The sequence below is a fragment of the Periplaneta americana genome, chromosome 7 (assembly GCF_040183065.1).
Source record: "Periplaneta americana isolate PAMFEO1 chromosome 7, P.americana_PAMFEO1_priV1, whole genome shotgun sequence".
Classification (NCBI taxonomy): domain Eukaryota; kingdom Metazoa; phylum Arthropoda; class Insecta; order Blattodea; family Blattidae; genus Periplaneta; species Periplaneta americana.
Window position 1 is genome coordinate 19,505,358 of NC_091123.1, and position 20,838 is coordinate 19,526,195.

Below are 20,838 nucleotides of genomic sequence, written 5' to 3' on the forward strand. Positions count from 1 at the left end.
AAAAAAACAAGTATAGGTTAGGATACAGTACGCACACAATATTCTATATGAAAACGTTGTGTGAGACCGCCCACAGACTGTCTTGTGGTAACTTCGGGTGTTTCAGCTCTCCATTCGGGTACAGCACCAGACATCTAGGGCTTCCAAAGCTCCCATAGCCTATTGCAGTTTTCTGTTGTTCTTTTAAGCGACGAAAGATGGTGTTGAACTTCCCTTCCTCTTCACGTGTCCTCCACAGATCATGGACCCATACATTTTTCCTCTTCATTTTCCTCAACTGTACCCACGATTACAACTAGCCAAGAAGAAAAAGAAGACGAAGAAGAGGCATACTTAAATATGAGAAAACTGTCCACGTACAGTCGCTATACAGTCCCTCATATGAAAACCGACGACACAGTCCCCGAATAGCTCCCGTAGAGCACCCTATGTTAAAACCGACCTTCAGAGAGATGCAGTTACACCCGATAAAATGCTCAGTAATACTGGTGACAGACTACAGTCACTAATCTCGATTATCGATCTAATCGCGATCGGGTTTGTAGTGTGTCACCGTCCCGATCGCGATCAGGAGCTAAATCCTGTTTCCAGAACAAGATAATCGTGCTGAGGCACGGCCCAGTGGACGAAAGTAACATTTTAGTAATCTTTGGTTTCGAATCACCTTGATTTATATTATTTAGGAAGTCGTGATAGCTTCTGCTGTGAAATTTTGTTACCCCTTCCATTGTATTTGCCACCGGCGTGGCTCAGTCGGTTAAGGCGCTTGCCTGCCGGTCTGAAGTTGCGTTCGGGCGCGGGTTCGATCCCCGCTTGGGCTGATTACCTGGTTGGGTTTTTTCCGAGGTTTTCCCCAACCGTAATGTGAATGCAAGGTAATCTATGGCGAATCCTCGGTCCCATCTCGCCAAATATCATCTCGCTGTCACCAATCTCATCGACGCTAAATAACCTAGTAGTTGATACAGCGTCGTTAAATAACCAAATAAAATAAAATAAAATCCATTATATTATATCAAATGGAAACGAAAATGAATGGCTAGAAAATGAATTTGGCTACTATTAGACGTAGTGGAGAAATTTAATGCAGATGTGAGAAAAGTAGAAAGAAATATATTAACAAATGACAGAAGAATTATTCATATTTCATATGTATAGAGAGCAATAGAAGGCTGCTGAAAAATGTTTCATTACAATAAATAATGTATTACAAACTGGAACTGGTTTCTTTTTCAGATTTTCAATTTCAGTCTCCATTACGACGCTATCGTTGAGGTTAAGGTTGATTTTAAAAATATGTTTTATTACAAAATAATATACATTTTTGGCATGATATTAATTTTATAGGTTATAAAATCTCTTTTCAAAATAATATAAATAGTAATGATATAAATTTTATCAGTTTACATTGTAAAGCATATAGGCTAATTATTTTAACAAATAAATTCCATATCAAGCTGCAAGAAACAACAAAAATAAAAAGGGGGAAAAAAACAATGAACAAACACCAAAAGAAAGAATGAACTTTAGGTGTTGTCCAGGAGGGAAACAAACATATACGTATGCACATAGAGGAAATTGTTTCCTCTATGGTAATTCAGCTGTTGACCAGACGGGACATAGTTTGTCACCACATTTTCGGTAATCGCGGTCGGGCCTGATCGCGATAAGTGCTAATAGCGATTAGTACTGTAGTCTGTCACCAGTATAAGGTGTGTAGTATCAGTATGTGTTATAATTTCCACAAACATTTTTAAAAGATACAGTTGTAGCTGTTTAATTGAACAACTTTTCTCTACACAGTGCACTAGAGAGGAAGATAAGAAGAAGAATAAGAAGAAGAAGAAGAAAATATTATAATATCCTTACCTCGAAGAGCTGTTCATCATTTTCGTCAAAAGGAAGGCCATTTAATTTATTGATGATATTGGCAACGCCTGAAAGAAAAGATTGACTATCGTTATACAGAGTCTCCATAGCAACGCATTAGGATCTGCTGCCATCTGGTAGCGGAAATTGGACGTGATTACTCACCGATAATTTGATAGTGTCTGTTACGGATGGGCATGGCGAGGAGGGATCTGATGTTGCCCCCGCTGCCCTTCTCCACCTCCAGGCACTCCGCCACGTTCAGAACGTCTCCGGATTCCGCCACTCTCTCAGCCAGTCCCAGCATATACCTCGACACAGTGCTGCTCTCTATCGGGTGCCGCGGACTGTAACGGGAAGGTAGAGAGACTGCACTGTAAGCTGGAGGTTGCATTACGTAAAAGAAAGTTGATTTGTTGAGAACTACATTGTTATCACACTAATACAAAATGCAATACTCTGAGTGGCGTACGCAGAATTTTGTAAAGGAGGAGGAGTTATTATTAAAATTGTTTACAATTTAACTACCGCATTTTAAATTCTGTGTATTATTATTATTATTATTATTATTATTATTATTATTATTATCATTATTATTAGAATATAAACTGCCAAATGAACGTTTCACAATAAAGTCAGAACTCTAACGAACGAGTGAATACCGCTCTTAAAATGAGTTTAAAATCGACAATGCACAATATTTAACATCTGTACTGCAGAACTGTCAAAACAATATTTTTAATATGTTTCACAATAAGTAAATTTCATATTGTATTGACTTCATTTTATTACAAGGTCGGTACTAGGCGGTAGGTCTCGCTATAATAAAGATAGCATTACTATAATTCGAACGTGCCACAACACCAAGCACAGGGATTATATTGAATAAGTGGTAGGAGGGCTATACCTTATGTCGATGTAGATTTTGTTACTCTGACAGTGAAAAATTAGAGAAGGGAAATGATTATGAATAAAAAAATATTCAAATCGAAATATGTCATATTTTTTTAAGTTCAAGGGGGGTTAAAACCCGGTAACCCCCCTAGCGTACGTTTCTCAATCCACTTATAACTACGTGACCCAAACACTAGAAAGTTCAAGAGAAAAAAGAATGTTTTTTTGTTTTTTTTTTAACGACACTCGCAACTGCCGAGGTTACATCAGCGTCACCGGTGTGCCGGAATTTTGTCCCGCAGGAGTTCTTTTACATGCCAGTAAATCTACTGACATGAGCCTTCGCATTTAAGCACACTTAAATGTCATCGACGAATAATTCTATGATAATTCTTCTGCACATAACGAAAGGCGCGTAAAAATACAGTAAAACCTCCATAAACGAAACGCTATCGTTCCAGAATTTTTTTCCGCTTTTCACAAGTTTTCGTTTTACAAAAGGTTGAATTTTGGCAAAACTAAGAATAGACTATTCCATTATGCTGACTGTAGGAAGAACACGATGAAGAAATAATTTGAAATAAAAGTTACTACAGTATATGCAAAGTGAATTTTATTTTCGTAATTATTAACTTATGTAATTGCAGCCTCTCTCTCTCTCCCTCTCTCTGCGCCCTAGTTTCTTGGCCCCCACATTTCTTTTAAAGTGCAGTGCCGCGACTTTTTTTGAAGGAAACGTTGCAGAATTTCCTTCGCGTCCTGCATCAGTTCAGAGTGTAAATTGCGCCCTGATCCATCGGCTATGTAACTGAGGTTGTGTGTGATGGAAAATCCTTGGATGGCAGATAGCAGAATAAATAAACGGAAATGTGAAACTAAATTGACACTACACTACAATTATTCACAGTTTTATTCCACTCGCACTGTCCTTCATCACTGTACTGGCTTGTTAGCACAAAACTGAGAATAAATGAAAGAAAATGCAAGAGGTTTGGAAGAAGTAACGGTACAGGAGGTCAGCAACCTGCCCGGGTCCTTGACAATAAGCATAGAATACTGACATGGTTAGAGAAGCTTCACCCCCAACGCCTGACAAAGAATAGCGAAAGTCTTCCAGATCATTGCATGTACAGTCACACAAAAATTATGTCATGCTTCGTACAGTATAGGGATATCCTGAACTAATACCAACAGATAGCGCACGTGTACTTTGAGGGATGCGCTTTGCGTGTGCATTTGTTTTCCGGTATATAAACATTGAGGATTTATGTAGTGTATTAGTACTTAAATACTCTTATATTCAGTACTTCTTGGAGTCTCCGAAGTTTACGCCAGCATTTTACGCCTGCAGTAAACTCTCGATTAACTGGGATGTTTATTATCCAGGACGATCCATAGTGAAATCCATTTCGTGAATAATGTTTTAATGTGCTGTAGACTAATTATTAAAACCATGTTTTTACTTTAAATTTTCAAAATCATCCTGCATCGTATTCAAAACTGCATGTTCTTAACCTACAAAACACAGGAATAATCGTGATACTACTACGATCATATTATATCATCTTATCAAACATTGCATTTGATCTTTCTGCAACTAGAGAAAAAAATACGAGGAATTCAATCTCGATAGTCCCTTCCCTATAAAAAAACACATTGGTGGCTGCAAATCCTGTTTTTAGCGTACGGTACTTACAATACTAATGATTAAAGAGATAATATTCACCTTCGACAAAGTTCCTATATTATTTATTTTTTTTTATTCGTGCACCTCATTCTCAAAGTTCTCGTTTAGGTTCATGAATATTCAATTTACTCGTATCTATATTCTGCATACTGCAGATTTCCCCATCCATCTCTTAAGGGGAATCGCTCAGTATTATACAAGTTCACGCTATTATTTACTGTAAATTAAATTATGAGGTAAGAAAATACTGAATTATATTAAATTATACTAGGTTATACAAAATAATTATGAATATAATTTTGACACGCACAGAAAACCAACAAGTGGGAGAACATAATGAACTGTAGCATATGACATGATATAGCCCTACGACATGTTGTGCCGCATGGAACGCTCCTGCCATCTAACGATAAAACTTCGCATAAGATATCCCTATTATCGCAAAATTAAAAATGGTTTGAAAGAATTTAGCAACAGTTACGCTTAAAATTATCCGTTTTAGTCAGATATTTTACCTAAATGGTGCCCAAAAATGATTCCGTTTTCGCGTTAGACAGTTTTCCGTTTTAAAGAATTTTTTTACATAGGAAATCATTCCGTTCCCAAATTTATTTTTCGTTTGTGCAGGTTTCCTTTTTATAGAGGGTACGTTTTAGCAGGGTTTTACTGTATATCTTTGTAATGCTATGTAGCGTATATTTACTCTTAGAGCCGTCCAGATTTGTTTATGTGCACCTTGTTAATCGCATAATCGATCGGAGAACCAAGCCAATGTCCTCGTACTAGCTCACGTCCCCGGCCTATGTATCATGCTGCAGTAAACTTGTGTAATTGGTTACAGTACAAGCCTAGTGATTACTTTTTAATTAGTAATGTTAGTTTTCAAATTACAACCATTCTTCATGCTAAGTAGTTAAATCAAGTTTTTATACTGTATTGTAACTTTAATAAGTTAAGTTTTTTATTTAATGTCTAATACTGTAATATATTAATTAACATCGTATTTGCAACAATATAACGTAAGGTTAGCCATTTAGGATGCAGAGTAAGTGGTAATAGAACGCTTTTCTAGTAATGGAGCAATAATAGAATGTAAATTACTTACTTACTTACAAATGGCTTTTAAGGAACCCGCAGGTTCGTTACCGCCCTCACATAAGCCCGCCATCGGTCCCTATCTAAAGCAAGATTAATCCAGTCTCCACCATCATATCCCACCTCCCTCAAATCCATTTTAATATTATCTTCCCATCTACGTCTCGGCCTCCCCAAAGGTCTTTTTCCCTCCGCCTTCCCAACTAACACTCTATATGCATTTCTGGATTCGCCCATACGTGCTACATGCCCTGCCCATCTCAAACGTCTGGATTTAATGTTCCTAATTACGTCAAGTGAAGTATACAATGCGTGCAGCTCTGTGTTGTGTAACTTTCTCCATTCTCCTGTAATGTAACTTCATCCCCCTTAGCCCCAAATATTTTTCTAAGAAGCTTGTTCTCAAGCATCCTTAATCTCTGTTCCTCTCTCAAAGTGAGAGTCCAAGTTTCACAACCATACAGAACAACCAGTAATGTAACTGTTCTAACTTTCAGATTTTTTGACAGCAGACTAGATGACAAAAGCTTCTCAATCGAATAATAACAAGCATTTCTCATATTTATTCTGCGTTTAATTTTCTCCCGAGTGTCATTTATATTTGTTACTGTTGCTCCAAGATATTTGAATTTTTCCACCTTTTTGGAAAGATAAATCTCCAGTTTTTATATTTTCATTTCGTAGAATATTCTGGTCACGAGACATAATCATATACTTCGTCTTTTCGGGGTTTATTTCCAAACCTATCGCTTTACCGAGAGAAACTGAAGGATTCCTAGTAAATCTATTTTGAAGTGATTTTCCTACCAAACATAATCTCCTGGCCTAGTTGTCTCATAAGTGGTGCCTTCTTGGTATTACTTTTGAGGTTCAGACCTGTTTTCGGACAGTTGACTGAACAACAACAACCCTAAACGCTCTGCCTGTCTTGCGCTGCCCACCTGAGGTGGTTGGTGCCGTGCGTGGGGGAGGTGAGCTCGAACAACTTGGAGAACTTGACGGCGTCGGCGTTCTCGTCCAGCAGCAACACGGCGGCGCGCTCGCACTTGAGCAGCCTCTGCGCCCTCTGCATGATCTTCAGCGTCACTTTCTCCAGCGACGTCTGCTCCTCGAACAGGTCGTGCACCACCTCCAGCAAGTTCTGCAACAGCCACGCACACTTAGATCAGTCCATCTCCCCCGTTCATTATAGTACAATGAAAGTTTCTTTCGACTTCTGACAGTTCGCTAGTCTGTTGTCATGGCAACGTTGCCAACTTGCTGCTACTGCTAGGAACCGGTCAGTCAGACAGTTAAGACCCATTCACAGTGAAAAGTAAACGTAAACGTGAAACTTAAACGCGTAAAATTACTGGGATGTGGGCATTCACAGTGAAAGACGCAAACGTAATTATCAGCCTGTCAGAAAATAGAACAAGTGAAAGGATGACAGATGATTCAAAATGGTTGCTTGTATCGTTCTCATAACACATAATAGTACATTATGCAACGAGCCTATAATGGCAGTAATTAAGACGCGAGTATGTTTGTTTATGAAACGAGAGCAAGCGAGTTTCATAATTTTCATACGAGCGTCTTAATTACCATTATAGGCAAGTTTCATACGACTTTTTATGCTCGACCATATTTCTAACTTGAAATTATTCATAAGTTTTCATATTATGGTTATGTGACGAACGGAACTGACCTGAATTGTGAGATGTGCGCAGACGCGAAAGTATTGATTTTTTCCGAGGCACGAATGTCATTGACCTTGATATAGCCTAGAGAACATTAGTCTTGATATAACCTGGAAATTGATTTATGAATTGAAAAACGAGATGACAAATTGAATTTATTTGAATATTATTTACAATTAACGTTAATTATTATAGTAACAGAACATAACCTTCTGCGACAGTATTGGATTTCCGGCCTCCGTGACTTTTCGCTAATTGTCTTTCGATTGCATATCCGAGAATAATCTATAGTGGCGGGTTTATAACGGTACAAAAGTGATTTTTCATTGGCTGAACAACTGAACTATAATGAATAGGTGTACTTTAATGAGGTGCATTAAAGGGCTACTACCAGGTGTATAATTACTACATTTCGGCATGGTCGAGCATAAAGATTAATTTTCGGTCCAACAGAATATAGGCCTATCTGTTATGGTAACAATTGATATTAGAGGAGACAAATTCGCTCCGGCGCCGGGGATCGAACCCGGGTCTTTGGTTCTACGTACCAACCGCTCTAGCCATTGAGCTACGCCGAAGTTCAATCCACAGTACCGAATCCAATCCTTCTCCTTCATTGTTTTTCTCTTTGTGGCCTGACTCCAAGTTCGACATGTATGTTGATATTAAACAGCGCATTCAATTGTGTGACTTTGTTGCCGGGATTCCGGTGCTGTGGACTGAACTTCGGCGTAGCTCAATGGTTAGAGCGCTTGGTACGTAGAACCAAGGACCCGGGTTTAATCCCCGGCACCGGAGCGAATTTTTCTCGTCTAATACCAATTTCTCATAACGGTTTCATTCTTTACGGACAAACATAAACTCTAACAAAATGCAGAATTTCCTTATAAAATTAAAAAAAAAAATACAATTTAAAGCAAGTATTTGCTGATTCCACGACATTCGTGATAAACGAAATGATAAAAATAAATAACTAAAACGTTCAAAACGTAAAAGGTTATGTGCATACATCAATATAAATAATTAATTAATATCGATATAAATCACATTTTTTACTTATCTACGTTATATCTTTGTATGATATGATTTTCTTGTCAGACATATAGGGTGTCTGGTAAATCGCAACTAATCGACGACATTGTGCAACTGCAAACAACAGCAGTACGATCTTAGTCGCATCGCTGGTATTTCCAGCGTGACTCCTCTTTGCTTACGTCTTAGAAAGTGCAGGCTCTATAAAGTCTAGGTAGGTAGTATCATTCGCCATTTTTGTTCTTTCGTTGCCGAGCTACCAGAAGAGGAATCTATTTGCCGCACCGTTAAACATTATCGTGTCGTAGCTCCTATGATAATAAATCAAACGCACTGTAATTGAGCAAATAATTGAGCGGCAAATAACGTCCTCGTGTGCTTTCTGCGAGCGCCAACGAAAGAGCCAAATTGGCGGGCGATTTAATTATATCGAGCCTTACGAAGTGCATAACGTCATCAGCAGCGAATGACAAAACGCACACGCTTAAATGTAGCCTACCTGCAACGTGATTGGTTGCCTGAAATAAGAGCGACAGGAGTATAATTGCCTGATTTCTTACGTTGCGCATAACTATAAACGCAGAAGCTTGGAGTGTTCCATTGTGAATAGTTCCATTATATTACACAGCGTCCAGCTTTTATGTTTATGTTTAATTTTAATTGTGAATGTCCCTTTAGCCATATGTTCGATAATGTGGCAGCATTGCCCTCGAGCTTAGACGAAGAGAGCAGCGGGCGTCAAACCATGATTGGCTACTTCCAGGGCTAAACTTGGTTGCCATGACAACAACTCGTAAGTCATGCGGCTAGAGAAAATGTCAGAAGTCGAAAGAAACTTAATTCTACTTTACATAGGTCATTCGAAAATTAGTGGCAACACTGTTAATATTCAGCTTCCCTAGCGGTGACGCATGTAAGCTGGTAGTATGAGATGGAGTGGTGCCGGTTATGTGTAATTTGTAAGTCGTAAGGTAATAATGTCATAATCGATATGCAGTGGTTGTAATAATAAGAGTTCACACCTGTGGAGTAACGGTCAGCGCGTATGGCTGCGAAACCAGGTGGCCCGGGTTCGATTCCCGGTCGGGGCAAGTTACCTGGTTGAGGTTTTTTCCGGGATTTTCCCTCAACCCAATATGAGCAAATGCTGGGTAACTTTCGGTGCTGGACCCCGGACTCATTTCACCGGCATTATCACCTTCATCTCATTCAGACGCCAAATAACCAAAGATGCTGATAAAGCGTCGTAAAATAACCTACCAAAAAAAATAATAAGACTGTTGTCTGTAACGCCCTAATGCTAAAGGCTTATAGACAAGGGTAGAATCCTGTCAAAATTATTTTTATTATTTATAAGTATGGAGGTTCCAATTGCAACGCTCATGAATGCTACGTATGTACACTACCGGTCAAAAGTTTTCGATCACCTATTACAACTATGGATTTGTGGTTAAAACACGGATTTCGTTTTGAATAGTATATCATATCATAATGCTAGAGAGAGAAAATATTTAGTTTTTCCAATGTGTTTGTACATTGAAATAAAGTATATAGTTGTTTTCATAGCTAATCGACAACGTTTGACCGGTAGTGTTTGTATGTATGTTGCGTAACCCATGACTTACTCTATTGCGGTCGTACTCCTGTCTCGAGGCCTCCATAATCTGAGCGTTGGTGATGGCGATACCCACGAACTGCAGATATGTCTCGAACATCTGCAATCAATTAATTTGAGATCTTAATTAAGATACACATTATTGCTCCAGTCAACGACTCATGCAAACTGAGATGTTGGGACAAGGTCGAAGTTTATGAGTCGAGGTCTGACGTCATTGTCGAAGGAGGGAAATGTAAGAAAGTCCATCACTTTGTATCTCAAAGAATACAAAATGCAAGTAACGTTCAGTGGCGTGCAGCCGGGTAACTGGAAGTGCAGCCTGTCACTGAAGACAAACAAAAGAGTGAGATGTATGACATATTACCTTCTCGTCCTTCTCCGTGAACTGGCCGTTGTCGATGTCCGGGTTCTTGTTGATGACCTGGGCCACGGCTATCACCTCGTCATACGCGTTCTTCACGGGCATGCACAGTAGAGAGTCTGTGTGGTATCCCGTGATGCGGTCCACTTCGTCGTCGAACCTAGGGTCCTACAAAAAATACATAGCATTTCATCTCTTTTCCAGAATATTGCATCATAATCTTACTAAACTAGAGAAAATTGTGTGACGCTGCCTGAAATTGAAGGGTTCAGAGCCATAGTGGGCCAAGCGCCATTTATTAAAAACGGAGAAAGAAAGGGTTAAAGCTAAGTGAAAACCATAGTTTAATGAAGATTGACATATCATTTACTTTTAATGTGTATACTTTATATTACTTGCTACATGTAACTTATATTACATGCTATATGTTTCCATTGAATTATGGTAATAACTTCATTTTAACCCTTGTTTTCTACGGTTTTGGTAAATGGCGCTTGGCCCAGTATTGTTCTGAACCCTTCAATTGCTGTCCATAATTTCGCGGAAATACACGTTTGAGAATCCCTGATCCGATAAAGTGCTTCTGGGCATATCGCATATCACCGTATCTGTTCTCCCCTGCGTAGAGAGATTTCTCCTCAACGCTTAGTCGGATTTTATTCATATTCAATACCTACCGGCTAATTTATCCGAAAATGGTGTAAATAAAATTAATAATTATGCCTATTAAGAAATCATTATAGAGATTTATTTGAAACTTCTAAACTCGAAGTAAAATAATAAAATATGATATGAATTTTAACATTGCAATGAATTTTATCTATTATTCGGTGATTCACAATGATTTACCGTCACTTACGGAGCTTATTTCCGAAGACATTTTGGACAAAAAATGTCATATACACATTTGTCCTAATCTCAATATTTTCAGAGATACGCTAATTTGAATTTGTTTGTAAAATATGATTTTTCTTGAGTTTTAAGGGTAATAGTAATATACGTTACAAGAGCGGTATGTTGACGTTTTCATGGTCGAGGAAAAGATTGAAAAAGCGAAACGTAGTTGAGCTTTTTTAATTTCCGAGAACATGAAAACAAACATACCGCTCGTGTATCGTACATTATTTTGTGCGAAGATCGTTTATTACATACCTGAAAGACGAATTTCTAATTAGTTGCAATGAAATCTCCATCTTGGTTTCTGTTTAATGACGGCAACTTTAGAAAACAAAAATATCTATACTCCAGCAGGCCGTGATATACGTCTGTCTTTTTTTTTCCCCCAGTCTATAAATGCGAACTTAAAACAAACGGTAAGGTTATGTAATGATTTATTTTTCATTTTAATATTTTAACAATATTATTTATATAACATATTGCAGTAATAACATCGGCATCTGGAGTCTTGTTGATTTTTTCACGGCTTCCTTAATGTTACTTGTATCAGGAATACAATAGCTTTCGTGGAGTAGTAGACTTTACTTAATTTTTGCAAATATTTTAAAACAATAATTAACAGTACAATTTAGGTGAAATTGCAGCGGTAATTTTCCAATTTATAATTATTACTATGTTAAACGTCTCTAAAAATAATATGTTAAAAGCCTAAAGCAGTAAAATGAATGTCGTGCTTAAGCGGTAAGAAGAGGGAAATTGTTATGTGTGTTAAGTTGGGAATACTGAATGTGGTATTTCACACTTACCGCGTATTGGTTCTGTGCGGAAAACAAGCAAATACGCACGATCTCGCACAAAAGAATATTACAGACAAAGAATGAACTATTCAGGAGTATCATTTCTTTAATTGGCTAGTATTCTGTAGCTAAAAATGTGTTGTGAATTCCATAGTTGCTTCGTAAAGAACTTTTTTTTTTTTTTTACTACAAAATTACACTTTTCTTACACAACAATAGTCATAAATCATGTTAGAATTTATAAAACAGTTATATTACCGGTTATTCTTTATGGTTGTGAAACTTGAACTCTCACTTTGAGAGAGGAACATAGGTTAAGGGTGTTTGAGAATAAGATGCTTAGGAAAATATTTGGGGCTAAGAGGATGAAGTTACAGGAGAAGGAAGAAAGTTACACAACGCAGAACTGCACGCATTGTATTCTTCACCTGACATAATTAGGAACGTTAAATCCAGACGTTTGAGATGGGCAGGGCATGCAGCACGTATGGGTGAATCCAGAAATGCGTATAGTGTTAGTTGGGAGGCCGGAGGGAAAAAGACCTTTGGGGAGACCGAGACGTAGATGGGAGAATAATATTAAAATGGATTTGAGGGAGGTGGGATACTATGATAGAGAGTGGATTAATCATGCACAGGATAGATTAGATTTTTTTAAAGTTATGAGTATTATACAAATACTATGGACATAGTCTTAATAAAACAAACAGAGTGAATAAAATTATATTAAAAATATAAATTATTAACAGAGGACTCAAAATATTCACTAATACTATAAACATTCGTAAATGTGTTATACTTAACAGTGTGTGCAGACTTATATAATCTGTTAACTGCCATGGACATAAATTGTTTTTTAGTTGTTTCCAGTCTAACATTAGATTCAGTCAAGTGAAAATTGTATAATTTCTTTCTCTTTCTTTTTGATTGACTGATTGAAATTTCCATGTCAAAATATTACAATTTTATAAAATGGCATGGACGAAATTGATCATAGCGTTTTTATTTATTTTTTCTGTCTTTAGAATAATCGCAACGAATATTTAATCAATTTAAGTAACAGAAATAAGATTATTTAGGCTAATAGAGGGATACATGTTACTGCATATTCGTAATGTGATCAAGACATCCGAAATGAAATTACAATGAAATCCGAAAACAAACTTGAGGGGACTTGTACACATCATTATATATTTGTTAATATTTGATCTGCAGAGGCACAAAATAGTTGTGAATTAAATTATTCATTTAAACACCCCGTGCCTTTTTTAAATAACCTAAAAACGATACTACCACTCACAAACGTGATAAAGAATTGTTGCGCTACGTAAAAACCGTATCCATAGCGAAGAAGTTCGTGATATTCATTTGTCTTTCTCTTCGTAAATGCTTGTAAAAGAAGTTTATGAAATGTTTTGTGCTCAGTTCAAGCGATTTGTATTCCTACCACGACAAAGACGTCCAAATACCAAATAATATGCCTATCTTTCAAACGCTCAGGACAAGAATGTGGAGACGTGTGGGTGGACTTTGATACATTGAGGCAGTGTGCCAAAGGTTTGCAGACGTGAATGCACAACTCGATATAATCATTCAAGTCCCTGGAGTCTGACTATCACATTATACGTACTATGCATAACATAATGCTTCTAGAAGGGGTCTTAGGGTTGATTTCACCAAACATACAAGACATTTCAAAATGATAAAGCAATTTCAAACAACCTTTAGGAGACAAATATATTCCGCACATAACTTGATAGAGGAACGTTCAAAGTTTAGTTCTATGATCATTGAGGTGCTATGCATTCGACATAAACACCATGTGTAGCGCGACAAATATGAAAGCCATTTCTTGTCACACACGAAATAATTGGTAATTAGTTATTGAGTCCACAGTGTTCTCATTTCGATGTCGCATTTTTTTTAAGATTAGCGGACATAGGTGGAACAAACAATGTGTCTTTAATGAAATCTGGGAGATGTTCCACTCGCGGATAAAATATAATTTTAATCCCTTGTACTATAAATTAAGCTTTTGTCATCCAGTCTGCTTTCAAAGAAACTGAGAGATAGAAATTATAAAGCAGTTATATTCTCGTTTTGAGAAATGAACAAAGGTTAATGGTATTCGAGATTAAGGGGACAAGGTTGTATAGATGTTTTCATAGTGCGCAATGCTAATTTTAAGGGGTCATTTCTCCGAAACTATAAAAGGTGTTGTTTTCAAATTTTTACATGTTACTCTACATGCCTTTAGGATTGTATTGGTGATTAGTTTGTTATATATATTTTTTATTGGGTTATTTTACGACGCTGTATCAACATCTAGGTTATTTAGCGTCTGAATGAGATGAAGGTCATAATGCCGGTGAAATGAGTCCGGGGTCTAGCACCGAAAGTTACCCAGCATTTGCTCGTATTGGGTTGAAGGAAAACCCCGGAAAAAACCTCAACCGGGTAACTTGCCCCGACCGAGATTCGAACCCGGGCCACCTAGTTTCGCAGCCAGACGCGCTGACCGTTACTCCACAGGTGTGGACTTGTTATATTAACAGCTATAATTGAGTATTATAGATTTATTAATTTGTCCTACAGAATAATATCTGTGATATTGAAAATTAATATTTGAGGAGAAAAATTCGCTCCGGCGCTGGGGATCGAACCCGGGTCCTTGGTTCTACGTACCAAGCGCTTTAACCACTGAGCTACGCCGAATTCAACCCACAGTACCGGACCGAACCCCTCTCCTTCATTGTTTCCCTTTGTGGCCTGATTCCAAGTTAGGCATACATGTTGATGTATATGTCCAATGTCAACTTCCATTAATAAATCTACAATATTCTCATAGCTGCAGTGCATATATTTGTACAGATTGCTGTGCACGTAACTGCGGAATCCCGGCCAAACAAGTCACTCAGCTGAGTGCGCTCCTAGTATAATGGCAGTTGACATTGGACATATACGTCAACATACAGTATATGCCTAACTTGGAGTCAGGCCACAAAGGGAAACATTGAAGGAGAGGGTTTCGGTCTGGTACTGTGATTGAATTCGGCGTAGCTCAGTGGTCAGAGCGCTTGGTACGTAGAACCAAGGACCCGGGTTCGATCCCCGGCGCCGGAGCGAATTTTTCTCCTCAAATATTAATTACTATAATTGAGTTAAAAAAATGTATTCAAATGAAAGAAGAAAAAATCAAAAAGAACTGTTAAATTCATGCACCTTTCTCTTGAAAACTGGTCAATGTACAAGGCTAAAATTTTTCATACATATTTGCAATACACTTATCTACGTTTACTAGCAAAATTATAGATCTAGCTCGATTTCATCAACTCAAAAAAAAATATATATATACTTTTATAAAAATTCTACCGAGAAAAACCTGAAATTTTCAACACAAAAATATATCTAAATCTTGTAATACAGTCGGCCTCGGTAGCGTAGTTGGTATAGCTCTGGCCTTTTATGATCGAGATTGTGGGTTCGATCCCGGCCCAGATAGATGGCATTTAAGTGTGTTTAAATGCGACAGGCTCATGTGAGTAGATTTATTGGCATGTAAAAGAATTCCTACGGAACAAAATTCCGGCACACCGGCGACGCTGATATAACCTCTGCAGTTGCGAGCGTCGTTAAATAAACCATGATATACATTTTTTAATTTCTTGTAATAGATATTATATCACGGAGAAAAGGAGCGCGACCGATTAAAAAATGGTTTCAGGAGCACCTTTTACCTAATATTTCACCTAATTCTGTGATTGTTATGGATAACGCAATACATGAGGCACACGAGTGTTCTGCCAGGATTATAATGTTGCTTTTGAAACGCTCGGTAGTCCTCACGCCCTCCTGCAAAACTGATCTGTTACTGGTGTAAAAATCTGGTGAGGCAATATACTGTACTACAGGGTGTTCATTTCAAAGCGTGTCATGATGTCACTGTTGTGAGTCAGTGATTTGAAGCGAGTTTCAGCTTTTATGTCAGAGAAGTTGCCTATTAATCAAGGCGTTTAATCTGAACTTGAGAACGTGTATGGTATAACTTGAATGTCGTAGCAACAGATGACGGTCTGTAAAGTCTGTGTGCTACCATAACCTCTTTCGAACTGTGTTTTGCGCGGCCAAGTCATACGCAGAGTATTTGTTATCATCGGTTGCGTACGGCAACATTCCACAACATAAATCAAATGCTCCGTGTCCATGTTGACCGTCGAAATTAATGACAACAAATACGTAAGTAATCGTCTTAACCCTCTCCACATATCCCGACAGTAAGAAAAAAACTCATCTCAGTACATGTTTCCAAACAGTTCACATTCCTGCCACTATCGGCGTTACAGTACGTATCGGTAAGTGCTCTTCAGAATGAACGCCGTACTTGGTAGGCAACTTCTCTGGCACATAGGCAATACGCCTCTACGGAAGTGTAGGAAGATTGAATTCTCTAGGCTCATCGGCTAGCCACATGACGGCATACAGCGAGCCATGACACACTTTGAACTGAACACCCAGTAGTTGGGAAACATCAGGAAAAAAACATCTTCAGGGAGACCGAGACGTAGATGGGAGGATAATATTAAAATGGATTGAGAGTGGGGACTGGATAGATTTTGTCCAGGATAGGGATCGATGGCGGACTTATGTGAGGGCGGCAATGATCATACGGATTCTATAAAAGACACTTGTAAATGAGTAAGTATGTACTATAAATTACTGTTATTTCTTTATTATTTACTGGGATCTGTGTATTACACTTCAAATTTGTATGAGTGTATGTATGTATGTATTTATTAACACTATAATTGGGTATGCACCCAGTGGCAGTGATATATAATATACAATAATACCATTACAATAATACAATAATTACAACAATAAAATGAAATAAACGTAAATTTATTTCTAACTATAAATAAATAGGTGCAATAATCCTAGGACTATAATTAAAAACTATTCTATAATAACGCCTACAATAAGCAAAAGTAAACCTAACTTATAAGTTCTTCTATTTTACCCAACTATTACCAATTTAAGTAGTTACATATCAACTTAACTAATTAAATATCCACTTAATTATATATCATCTTAATTAATTACATATCACCTTAATTTATTTACATATCAGCTAAATTACATATCATCTTAATTAATTACATATCAACTTAATTAGTTACATGACACAACTTAGATAATTACACTGCACCTACAATTATATTTATGCTCGACCTTGCCGAAATGGTAGCAGCCCTTTAATGGACCTCATTAAAGTACACCTATTCATTAAAGTTCAGGTGTTCCACCAATCAGAAAACACCATTGTAGCAATATGAAAGCGCAAGTATCGATTATTCTCGGATATGCAATCGAAAGACAACTAGCGAAACGTCACGGAGGCTGGAAATCCAATACTGTCGCAGAAGGTTATGTTCTGTTACTATAATAATTAGAGTTAATTGTAAATAATATTCAAATAAATTCAATTTGTCATCTTGTTTTTCAATGTCTAAATCAATTTCAAGGTTATATCAAGATAAATGTTTATTTTACTCTCTAGATTATATCAAGGTCAATGTCGACATTTGTTTCTCGGAAAAAATCAATACTTTCGCGTCTGCGCACATCTCACAATTTACGAGATATTGCACAAGGTCAGTTCCGCTCCCCAGCCAGATAAGAATAACATGAATACTTATGAATAATTTCAAGTTAGAAATATGGTCGAGCATAAAAAGTCGTATGAAACTTGTCTATAATGGTAATTAAGACGCTCGTGTGAAAATTATGAAACTCGCTTGCGCTCGTTTCATAAACATACTCGCGTCTTAATTACTACCATTATAGGCTCGTTGTATAATGTACTATTTCAGTCAAATCTTCTCAACCAATGTGGTTGTGCCGTAAGGAATATTTGCAAAATTCTGCCCTTGCTGTTTCACATTTAAAGTAATACCGGTATTGTGAAAGAATCCAAATGCAAGTCTGGTTTGTTTACAGTGGCGCAGCTCTCGTGGTGAAGGGTACTCAAGAGAACAGAAAGGAAGCAAGCGGATCGGCCGGGAGGCTCTTAACAGGCACTCCACGAGGCAATCAGGATTTACTGAGGAATAACATGAAACAGAGAAGTAACATTGACGTGGAGTCCGGAGTTCTGTCCTGTAGTGTTCGCTGGCGACGGTTTCTATTACAGTGGTTACTGTGTAATGCTAATAATGGTTGCTATGGCAGTTGTGGAGATTGAAATTTTGGCTGCGGTTTTGTTGATTAATTTTCTAGTTACCATGGCAATTTTTTTCTAAATACATTTTGAATGTTTCACAATTCAGTGCCTCTATCATGTAGTGAATTATATTACTGCTTATGGTAAATTGAGCACCGACTTTTTTATGTAGAACTACGCTTTTTGTATTCCCCTTATTATCCTTGTACCCATTTATTCTTCTTTTATATCCACTGTTCATTTTTAAGAGCTTGAGATTTAAGTGAAAAAGCTAAAGTAGGAGTTGTAAATACAAGAGCTATACTTATTATTAATTTATTATTATTATTATTGTGTACAGAGGATACTTAGAGGTTCAATATGTATTAATTTTTGTAATGTTTGTATAGAGAGCGATGGCGGATTACGAATTGTAACACATCTAATCCGCCATGACGTGAATAAAGATTGATGAAATAAATAAATACATATATAAACAAATATATAAAAAATATATCCACTGTTCTCCTTGTCTTCTGCTTGTTATCCTTGTCTTTTCCTTGTTATTCTTTTATTTCCATTATTCTCCTTGCCTTCCATTTGTTTTCCTTGTCATTTAATTGTTCTTCTTATAATTTCATTGTCCTCCTTGTATTCTCCTTGTTCTCCTTTTATTTCAATTGATCCTCCTGTAATCTAATAGCTCGTCTCAAAGCCTAGTTCCCCTTTTCTCCTTGTATTTTTCATTTTCATATTTTTCTTTATTCATTCATTCATTCGTAGTTTTTTGTCCAAGGGCAGGTTTTTCACTGCAAACTCAGCATTCTTAAACCTTTCCTATTTTCTGCCTTCCTCTTGATCCCCGCATATGATCCATATATCTTAATGTCGTCTATCATCTGATATTTTCTCCTGCATCGAACTTTTCTCTCGTTCACCATGCCTTTCAGTGCATCCTTCAGTAGGCAGTTTCTTCTCGGCTAGTGACCCAGCCAATTTCTTTTTCTCTTCCTGATCACTTTTCTTCACCCATTCTTTCTAGCACAGCTTCATTTCTTATTCTGTCTGTATATTTCACAAGTTCCATTCTTCTCCATATCCACATTTCAAATGCTTCTATTCGCTACTATTCAGTATTTTCTAAGCTTGTTAGAAGTGAGGTTTTCCCTCCGCCATCAGGTGAAAATAGGCTACTAGTAACGAAACAGAAAACCAGGGTACAAAGATGGAATACTAATAATACTAGTATTTCATATTTGTGACACACTGATGGTTGTAGGTCATAACCTCAAAACATATAACTAAAAAACGAAATCAATTACACATACGTTTTTATAAACGTAGACTATTTCTCTTTAAGAATATACAGGGTTTAAGAGGTAAAAGTGGGATTATTTTAAATGATGATTGTTAATGTCATAAGGAAGAAAAAATGTCCTCACAATTTTTTCTAATTGCAGTATTTAACTAATTATTAAAGTTTATAATATTAGACGTTTGGCAACGTTGCTGGATGAGGAGGAGGGACAAGTACACGGTACAGCTCAAGCGGGTAATAGCGGTATAAAAAAAGGATGCTCTGTTCTAATGCAGGGGCGGACCAGGACAACTGCTGTTTACATAAAACGAGCAGCAAATACAAACTTTCAATCTCATTAATAGAACATTATGGTAAATTTCCATTTATTTAACAATATTGGGAATATTGGTCCATTTTTAATTGTACGTCTAAAAGCAAACAATAATTGTTTACTGCACAAAATCACACGAACTTTTTTTTAATGTAACATTTTAATCTCTTCCGTTTCCACAAAGCAGTACCATTTTAAAGGAAATTTCTGTCTGTGTGATTGTCGAAACTGGGTAAGAGACTTCCAGTTTCTAATAATCGTTGAGAAACTGCTACTAAAGTTCGCCGATTAGGTAACTTTCTTCGAGGAAAACGTTTACGATACATCCTTCTTGCCTCACTTGAATTACGACAACTTTCTCCATAAATTAATAACGTATGATATTCCTAAACTGTGAATGACATTGTAAGTTGTTTATCGAATATCTGGTACCGAACTGTCATCCGCTCGGCTGAACTTCAACTCAGCTGACTCGTACTTACGTCTGTGCAGAGTACTGCCTGCTGAACATGTTGCCACGTCTCTAACGCTAGAATATTAACAAATTTAAGCATGGAATTTTATTTAATTTCACGAAAACGTAATAGAACATACAAATATGTATTTAAAGTAATATTAACTCATTGCTAGATATACTTACGAATGTAATTGTTTTCGTAATTTTACTAACGATATGAGCAGTATAACGCCAATAAATAATTGAAGAAATATTTTTCTGGGAAAACTATCAAGTTTTGACCCTATGTTGTATGGACATTTTTGATCCTGTAGACCGTCCCCGACGACTGTGAAAAGGACGGCACTTGTACCCCTTACACCCTGTATATAATTAATATTTCTAGCATTGAGGAATAGCAATGAAAATTCAAGAAAAGAACTTACCGCCAAAATTTTAACTTTCCTTGAAAACGCAATAATGATAAACGTTTTAACAGTTCAGCTTCTAACTGCAAACTAATACATTCCCGCCAAAGAGAGTAATCAGTAAGTAGTAATCTGGAAGGCTTCCGCTAGAATACAACACGTATAAGGTCCTATATCACACTATATCATATTTGTACCCCTATTTCATATTTGTA

At 37.1% G+C, this 20,838-nt stretch overlaps 1 protein-coding gene across 1 annotated transcript in view; it reads right to left on the reverse strand.

Annotated features, from left to right (window-relative positions):
• The window catches only part of LOC138702947 (dual 3',5'-cyclic-AMP and -GMP phosphodiesterase 11A-like), a 434,576-nt gene that overhangs the window by 77,705 nt on the left and 336,033 nt on the right, over window positions 1-20,838 (reverse strand). Inside the window, exons 6-10 of the mRNA XM_069830369.1 lie at window positions 10,239-10,403; window positions 9,882-9,971; window positions 6,487-6,686; window positions 2,035-2,216; window positions 1,870-1,937 (exon numbers count right to left, since the gene is read on the reverse strand). Coding sequence (XP_069686470.1) covers window positions 1,870-1,937; window positions 2,035-2,216; window positions 6,487-6,686; window positions 9,882-9,971; window positions 10,239-10,403 — 705 coding nt within the window. The remainder of the gene's footprint in view (window positions 1-1,869; window positions 1,938-2,034; window positions 2,217-6,486; window positions 6,687-9,881; window positions 9,972-10,238; window positions 10,404-20,838) is intronic.